This window comes from Vigna unguiculata, chromosome 3, assembly GCF_004118075.2.
Source record: "Vigna unguiculata cultivar IT97K-499-35 chromosome 3, ASM411807v1, whole genome shotgun sequence".
Lineage (NCBI taxonomy): Eukaryota > Viridiplantae > Streptophyta > Magnoliopsida > Fabales > Fabaceae > Vigna > Vigna unguiculata.
The window spans coordinates 28,777,290-28,786,690 of record NC_040281.1 but is presented as its reverse complement, the minus strand read 5'-3'; the positions used below and the strand labels follow the sequence as shown (position 1 = coordinate 28,786,690).

General features: G+C 37.7%; 1 protein-coding gene across 1 annotated transcript; it reads left to right on the top strand.

Moving 5' to 3' along the window:
• Positions 1 to 1,803: 1,803 nt before the first annotated feature.
• LOC114175269 lies at positions 1,804 to 2,523 on the top strand. Its single transcript, XM_028060051.1, has one exon. It carries the CDS (start codon positions 1,804 to 1,806, stop codon positions 2,521 to 2,523), a length of 720 nt encoding a protein of 239 aa, XP_027915852.1.
• Positions 2,524 to 9,401: the final 6,878 nt, after the last annotated feature.

Here is a 9,401-nt window from a genome sequence, read left to right as displayed (position 1 = left end):
GTTCAACAAGAGATGGGGATTAACCCGGATTTGTAACTGTAGAGAGAACATCACAACATTCCAACCACAAACAAATCCAAAAACAAGAATTACGAAAACCCTAACCCCAACTGATTCAAATGTGCAAAATTTATCACAACCTTGAATACCGTAAACCCACGAGCAAAGCACTTACCTCGTCGATGATGATCAACTGGAAAATTGAAATCAAACAAACAAATCGCCAAGTCCAATTGCTGCTTCCTTTGCAAATCAGAAATGAAGAAATCGCTTGTACTCGTCAATCCCTAATTGCAGCACGACCTAATTGGAAAATTTTTGCCCTAAATTGAAAAGTTAACATTAATAATCCACCTGTATAGTACACGTCATACACTCCATTACAACATTACAATGTAATACAAATAGTGTCACTTGTACATTACTTCGTTACTGATTTAAACGGCGTCACATAAAATGACTAAATTAAACACGAATTACGAAAATGAGGACCATTTTAAACATTTGATAGAAATGAAGACCATCCGCAACAAACACTACGAAAATGAGGACGAAAAATGTATTTAAGGTGCATTATAGGTATGGCCGCACTCTATCATTTTTTTCCTGCATCCATTAAACGTGAAATACCACAACTGACCTTTTTACCTTCTTTTACTTTAACTCTACTTTATTTTACGGTATCATCTTCATCTCTGGTTCTCCAGCTTTAGTGGTCGCATCTTCTTCCCAGCCTTTACGGTGTGAGTCATTTCAGGGTGTTATTTGCTTCCAGGGTGTGAGCTGTGTTTTCTTTGCAATAGAGGCCAGTTGTCGGCGTGCATCTGAATTTGTCTACCGGAGTAGAGGGTAGCGACAATGTTGTGGTTGTTAAATACATATAAATAATTTAGTTTCGAATTTTTTCTTGTAATTTTGTAAAAGTGAAACTAACTCTTTGTTACATATTATGAAAGATATATGTAAACAGGAAATAGATATTATGATTTCACAGTATTCCATTTGGTTATTTTCGGTGCATTTATTTTTATCTCCGCACCTTATTTCTTTCTCTATTCTTCTTTGAGACCATAGTGCCAACAGACTGGTATTCAGAGCCAAAAGATTTTGGGAAAAAAGTGTAGTCAGAGGAAGAAATCATGTCAAGATTTCTTCCTGGAAATATGTTGATTCTTGATGGGAAGAATTGGAACAGATGGAGTGTTCAAATGCATGCATTATTTGGCTTTCAAGATGTTCTTGATATAGTCAAGAAGGGCTACAATCAACTTCCTAAACTTGCGACTAAAAACGGGCTTTCAAAGAGAATAAATAGAAAGATTATAAAGCATTATTTTTTCTCCATCATGTGTTGATAATGTCCATTTTAAGAAGATTATTTATGCTCAAACATCAAAGGTTGTGTGGGATGTGTTGGCTCAAGCTTGTTCTGGTGATGACAAACTTAAAAAGGTGAAATTGCAAACGATGAAATGACAGTTTGAACTGCTTGAGATGGAGAATGGTGAAAAGATAGCCGACTATTACTATTTTTCTAGGGTGCAAATTATTGTGAATCAGATGAAAGCATGGGGTGATCCTATGTCGAACCAGATAGTGTTGGACAAGGTAATGCAGACTTTGAGTGAGAAGTTCAATTACGTAGTGGCGGCTATTGAAACGTCAAAAGACCTCTCCACGATGAAGGTTGAAGAGTTACAGAAAACTCTTAAAGCCCACGAACAGTGGCTGCTTGAGATGGAGAATGGTGAAAAGATAGCTGACTATTACTATTTTGCTAGGGTGCAAATTATTGTGAATTAGATGAAAGCATGGGGTGATCCTATGTCGAACCAGATAGTGTTGGACAAGGTAATGCAGACTTTGAGTGAGAAGTTCGATTACGTAGTGGCGGCTATTGAAGCGTCAAAAGACCTCTCCACAATGAAGGTTGAAGAGTTACAGGAAACTCTTAAAGCCCACGAACAGTGGCTGCTTGAACGCGATCAACAAAAAGAGAATGATCGTGTGTTGCAGGCCAAAGTGAATTTCAAGAAAGAGGGTGGCAAGAAACACTGGAAGGGCAAAGATAAAATCAAGAATCATTGTAAGGGTAGAGGTAAGCAGAATGATTCTCACAATTGTAATTCTGATAGTGATAAGGGTGTTGAAATTCATAAAAAGAAAGGAGGAAAGAGTGTGTGGAAGGGCAAAGGAAAGAAAAAATTTGATAAATCAAAGGTTCAATGTTGTAATTGTGGAAAGTGTGGTCACTTTCCTTATGAGTGTTGGTCTATAAAAGGATCGAAAGTCAGTGAGGAAGTGCATATAGTAGAGGAAGAAGGGAGTTCTAGTTCTGAACATGTTATGCTCATGGCAACAATAGAACCAGATTCAGAAGATAATAATTGGTATGTTGATACGGGGTGTTCCAATCATATGACTAGACATAAGGAGTGGATAGTTGATCTTGATTCCAATATCGAAATCAATGTCAGATTTGCAAATAACAGTTTTGTTATGGCTGAAGACTTGGTAATGTAGTGATTCAAGGAAGCAAAGGTAATACAATTTTAATTCATGATGTGTTGTACATTCCTTCCATGAAAAATAATTTATTGAGTGTTGGACAACTAGTTGAAAGAGGATATTCGTTCAAAGTAGATGATGCAAGGCTAAAACTGTATGACTAAAAATCTAGACTCGTGTTGAAGGTTCCACTTGTTAAGAATAGAACTTTCAGGACAAGTATATTGTTTGCATCCAATTAAGGGTGTAATTTTTCCAAGTAGTATATTGGTCAATTGTAGTGCAACAAGGTCGTATCCATAAGAATTTGGTAACTAGATCAATGGTTTATAATTTAACTACAGTTTGGCAATGGAACAATAACATTATTTTGTTTTAGTTTTGTTAAAGATAGATTAAAATAGATTTGAGAGAGATGATATTGATTAAGACATTGGGATTGAACTTGGCCTCTTAACTTCACTATATTGCCCTTAATTATCTATATATTATGTTCTTTATTTCTAGTGTTCCTAGAAGTACGTTTCACTTGTAGATCTAACCACATGTCTGTGAGAGAGAACCTAAGGGTGTCAGATGCAAAATTTCTCAATCCAGTGGAGGAACCCTTACTTTGAGAACAATACTCTTTAAACCAAGTAAACCCGCACATCCATGTCTAGTATATGCCAATGATTAGGAGACTTAATTGGATCTAAACACCAGACCAGATGTCTTTACATCTAGTGCTAATGAGGTATGATGATTGGCCAAATCACCACGGAATGAAATACAAATCAAGTAACCAACATGTAAAAATAAGAACACAATGCATATATAATCAAGTGCAATATAGAAAGAGTTTATAAGTTACATTCAATCCCAACTATAGAGAAATTAACTACGCATAATGATGTATACAAGATGAACATGGAGTAGCTTTCTTCCTTCCATAGCTTTTACAAGATATTTACTAAGAACTAAAATGATCTAAGTGTTTATCTCTCTAGAATATGTTACAGAACTAGCATCAAAATCAACATGAAAAATCCAAGGGTCATGCCCTGTATTTATAGGTATTCAAGTACTGCTCTAGCTTCTAAGTTTGAAGTTTAGCCATGGAGGTTTCCTCCCTAAGTGGGTTTCTTCTCAAGCTTGGGCATCCCTCTTTTGCAGGTTAGCAATGGAGGTTTCCCTGCCATGAAGGTTTCCCTTTGATGCTCAACTTCAAATTTGGAGCTTGATGTTTTCTTGAAGTGAAGGTTTTCTAAAATGACGTTTAAGTGCTAAATTTGGCTACTTAGTCACATGCTCATAATTTGACTTTCTTAGTTTATCTCTCTTACTTGAGATGTAACTTTTGGCGGGTTGGCACCAACTTCATAATTTCCTTCATTTTACCTGCAAAACAACATAAAAGGTATTAAATTCCACTTTTTATATTTTCTCATTACCTAATTCTGTAATTATGTAAAATTATGGCATTTCTAATGATTTTTACATAGAATTAATGCAAGATAAGTGTCTAAATGACATGTAATTTAACTAATACTAAACACTTATCATCTATCAATAGCTTCTAGGTGTTTAGTAGTTTTAATGGATGATGATAAATGGTTATGGCACCAGAGATATGGGCACTTGAATTTCAATAGTTTGCGGCTGCTTAGTTCCAAGAAAATGGTGATTGAGTTGCCCAACATCCAAATACCTAAAGCAATATGTGAGGAGTGTGTAATGAGTAAACAAGCAAGGAAGTCTTTCAAATCTACTGCATTTCACAAAGCAGTAGATTCACCTGAGATCATTTATTTGGATATTTGTGGACCTATTGAAGTACTTATTGATGGCTTCTTCTTGTCTCCATTGAAGTTTGCATGAAGAATGGAGGCTCCATGGATGGTGTTGGATGCAGAAGCATGAAGGAAAGAAGCTTAAGGTGTTTAGTTGGTGTAGGTGAAAGGATTCTTAAGAGAGGTGAGGTCAACTCCTAAGGAAGAAGACTAGAGTAAACTAGAGAAGAGTTTACTATAAGGTAAGAGCTCAAAAGAGATTTGTGCACAAATTTGGGCAATAATTCATTACTCAATTTCAAGCTGAAAAATACATCTCCTAAGCCTTCTATTTATAGACTAAAATGAGACCATGGAGTCTCCAAAAAATGGAGGGAAAAAGGAGTCCAGAAAGTTGAATTTTGAAGCAAAAAAGGAGCATGTGGGAGGTGTGACTTGTCACCTAAGAAAGTCACACTTGTCTTGCCATGGGAATCTAACTCTCATCCTTGGAGAGCAAGTTTGAGAAGCTTCTAGGCTTTTCTAGAGTAGACACACTACTCTCGGCCCATTTGGCCCAATTCCTCTTTTTGGTCCAAAATTACTTCTAAAGCCCAATTTCCTCTAAGGCCCAATACTTGACCCAAAGAAAACCCTATTCTACTAGGGCCAAAATACAAAGCCCAAAATAAAATCCTAATCTAGTATTTACAAGTAAAGAGTACTAAGCTAGGTTTTCACATATTCCTTAGCCTATGTGAAGTTCATCTTGGGCCTTGCATGCGCATTTAAGGCCCATTCGTCTTGTATTCTCCTAGCCATGGCTCTTGTTGTAGGTCCCTTGGCTCAAGGCATCTCATCATCTCCTCCCTCTTGAGAAGGATTTGTCCTCAAATTTGTAGTCTTTGCCTCATCATTTGTACCACCTACAAAAGGTATTAAGTCAACAACATTAAAGGTGGCATGCATATCATAGCCTTCAGGCAACTCTAGCCTATACGCATTATCATTTACTCTTTTCAACACTTTAAAGGGACCATCGCCTCTAGGACTAAGTTTAGACTTTCTTTACTTACGAAATTTATCCTTTTTAAGGTGCAGTCACACCCAATCCCCTTCTTAAAAAATCATTTCCCTCTTCCACTTATTGTTGTACTTAGTATACCTCTCTGTTTGTTGTTGGATTTGGCTTTTAATCTTTTCATGCATTTTCTTAACAAAATCATATTTTGCCACCCCTTCTTTATGAATAAAATCAAAAGATGTAGGAAGTGGTAGCAAGTCCATGAGAGTGAGAGGATTAAAGCCATAAACAACTACAAATGGAGAGATTTTAGTAGTCCTATGAACTACTCTATTGTAGGCAAACTCAATATGGAGAAGGCATTCATCCCAAGATTTGTGATTCCCTTTCAAAATTGTCCTTAGCATTGTAGACATAGACCTATTAACAACTTTAGTTTGTCCATCAGTTTGTGGGTGACATGAAGTAGAGAAATAAAGCTTAGTTCCTAGCCCTGACCAAAGTGTTTTCCAAAAGTGGCTAAGGAACTTAGTGTCTCTATCAGAAACTATGGTGCGAGGTATACCATGAAGCTTGACCACATCTCTAAAGAAAAGCCTAGCAATGTTGCAAGCATCATCCACTTTGTGGTAGAGTATAAAATATGTCATTTTGCTAAATAGATCTACCACCACAAAAATAGAATCAAAACCCCTTTATGTTCTTGGGAGTCCTAAGACAAAATTCATGCTTATATCTTTCCAAGGAGCTGAAGAACCAGGCAAGGGGTGTATAATCCATGGGGCATTGTCTTAGACTTGGATTGCAAACATGAAATACATCTATTACAATGCCTTTGGACATCCTTCCTCATATGGAGCCAAAAGAATTTTTCTTTCAAAAGACCTAGGGTTTTTTCTACCCCAAAGTGACCCATTAATCCCCTTTCATGTGTTTCTTGGATAAGGAGTTTTCTTTGTGAACATAAGGGAATACAAATTTTTCCTTCTTTAAACAAATATCCTTCATTCACATAGAAACCTCCTTGAGGTCTTTCCATATACTCAACATAAATAGAGGAAAACTCAGAATCTTGAACATACATTTATTGAATGTGATCAAATCCAAGAATTTGGGCTCCTAATTTTGAAAACAGTGTGTGCCTTCTAGACAAGGCATCAACCACCACATTTCTTTTGCCCTTCTTGTACTTTATCACATAAGGAAATTGTTCTAAGAATTTCATCCACTTAGCATGTCTTTTATTCAACTTGTGTTGGCCCTTCAAGTATTTTAGCGACTCATAATCATTATGAATGACAAACTCTTTGGACACAAGGTAGTGCTCCCAAGTTTGAAGGGCCCTAACTAAGGTATACAATTCCTTGTCATAGGTAGGATAATTGAGGGAGGCACCATTAAGTTTTTCACTGAAATAAGTAATGGGGTGTCCTCCTTGCAACAACACGACACATATTCCTACACCGGATGCATCACATTTTAGTTTAATTAGTGAGTTTTTCTGAGTTGCTGAAAAGCAGACTTTTGTTTTTCACCCCAATTAAAAGACACATCTTTCTTGACAAGCTCATTGAGGAGTGATGAGTTCAAATTTTTGCCCTCATTTAATATTTAAATTTGGGGATTTAATTGAATTTTCTGTGCTTAAAGATTGATTTAATTAGGATTTGTGATTATTGGATTTATTGAGTAAGTTTGGTAAAAGTGGCGTAAAAATTGATTTTAGTTGCATAAAATATTATTGGATATTCTAACGTTTGTTAATGCAGCTGGAATTTATTTTTGGTCAATTAATAGTGTGATTTTGAAATATTCAAAGTTACAAAATAAGTCCAAAATCAAGAAATTCTGGAAAAGAATAAATCAGGAGCTAAATGCACCCCCAGATTTTATTTGCACACTCCTCCTGCAAGTGGACCACAAAAACCTGTTCTGCACCCCCAGTTTTCACTAAGTTGCACCCCTCCTACCACTTAAACTCCACTCAACCAGATCATGCCATGTGGCAATCCCCACCTTTTAAAATTAACCAACCATAAGCTGCCACGTGTCATAATCCTCCACTCACCAAATTGACCACTCAGATCTTGCCACGTCATCATCTCCTCCATCTCACACATGAAACCCTAACCCTAATTTCCCTTCCACCCACCATGGCAGCCGCCGCCGCCATCTCCTCGCCGGAAACAGCAGCAACCTCGCGCTTCCTCCACCATCATCTTCCTCCTTCGCGCCACCTTCACCTGCAACGCACCAGCGGCACCATCTCCGTCAACCACCATGAGCACCGCAACTCCGCCACGCTCGCACCATCTCATGGCAGCAGCGGAGACGTCCGTCATCACCGTTCTCGCTGCAGTAGCGCAACCACGATGCACCATCTTCGTTCGCACAACGGCGCCACCGTCTTCCTCCATCAAATCGCGACCATCTTCTCCGCGTTTTCGAGCCTCCGTTCCAGCAGTTCTGCGTAGCCACCGCGCCACCTTCAAGCCACCACCGCAGACCTGCCACAACTTCGTAGTTCCGTCATGCCACCTCCATTGCAGATCTCCTCCGCGAAGCTTGTTCCGCGCCACCACAGATCGGTCTTCTTCTTCCTTGTTCGCAGACCAGCAACAACGTCCGAACACAGACCAGATTCGTGCAACACCATCTTCTCGCCACCACCGCAGACCTTGCGTCTCCACACCACGCCAGAAACGCGTCCGCACACCACCTGAACCAAGCCAGTGCACCGCACCACCACAGTTCAGCCACCATCTTTTCTTCACGGACCATGACGCAGCACCACCACCACGCCCGTCGGAGCAGCCGCCATTGCCGTCAGTCGCGTCGTCACCCACAAGCCTCCATGAAACCCTAAACGCAGGAAACCCTATTCTGGAGAGAGAAAGTGCACTCTGCGCCATGTGTCAGCATCTGATAGGCAGTCAACTGGTCAAACTCTGGTCAACTGGTCAAACTCTGGTCAAATTCTGGTCAATTTTGTAAAAATGCTTAAATAAGAGGGGCAGAATTGAAAATTGGACAGAAATTAAGTTGCTAATTAATTAAATAAAAATAAAAGATTTTAGCAACTGACAGATAAAACCCAAAGTAGTTGAAGCCTATATAAAGAGACTTAAGGGAGCAGAAGCGGGGAACACAATTTTTTTACAATTTACAACTGAGACAGCTGAGAACTCTCTGGTTTTGGCATATACCGTCTCCACCACATCTCTCATTCTTTCTTTTATTTTCTCTCCTTCATTTCATCATGTATTCCATCAAAGCCATGGAGGGCTAAGCTTTTAGGGTTGATTCCACTGTAATTTCTTAATTGTTGTGGTTTTTGTTTATCTATGTTCTTTGCTTCTTAATTGAATAGAAAATAATGATTTTAAATCTACATGCATGCTAATCATATGAGTTAAAAGGTTTTTAAATTAAATTGAGACTTTACTTTGATTTTGTTTAGAAACTTTCATTTGATTAAATAAGTTTTTGCCAATAATTGAGACTTTAATTTGATTAGAGGTAATTACTTTAACTAAAACTAGTCAAGACTTTACTTTGATTAATTAAGTTTTCTATTTGGTAAAGAAACAAAGGAATAAACATGATTAGGCATAGTAAAATTAATTGAGACTGTACTTTGATTAAAATTACTATGGACAATCTAACAATTCTCACTTTTAATTGAGACTGTACTTTGATTAAAAGTGAGGATGCCAACAAATGAATTGAGTCTTTACATTGATTTATTTGTAAATCAACAACAATAATTAATTTAACAATAATCTCTAGATAACCAATGAAGAATCTGATTTAGAAAAAGCAGTGGAATTGACCTATTTACTATTATTGTGTTTACAATCTTCCGTGTCATTTTCTTTGCACATCAAAATAGTTGCTAGTTTTAATTGCATTTTTAAGAATCAAATATTTGAGATCAATTCCGTATTCGTTGTGAGACAACTCAGGGTTATTTTAACCCTAACTATTTTGTTCACCCCAATTAAAAGACACATCTTTCTTGACAAGCTCATTAAGGAGTGAAGTCAAAGTAGAGAAGTTAGGAACGAATCTTCTATAAAAGCTTGCCAAACCATGGAAGCTCCTAACTTCTCCAACAC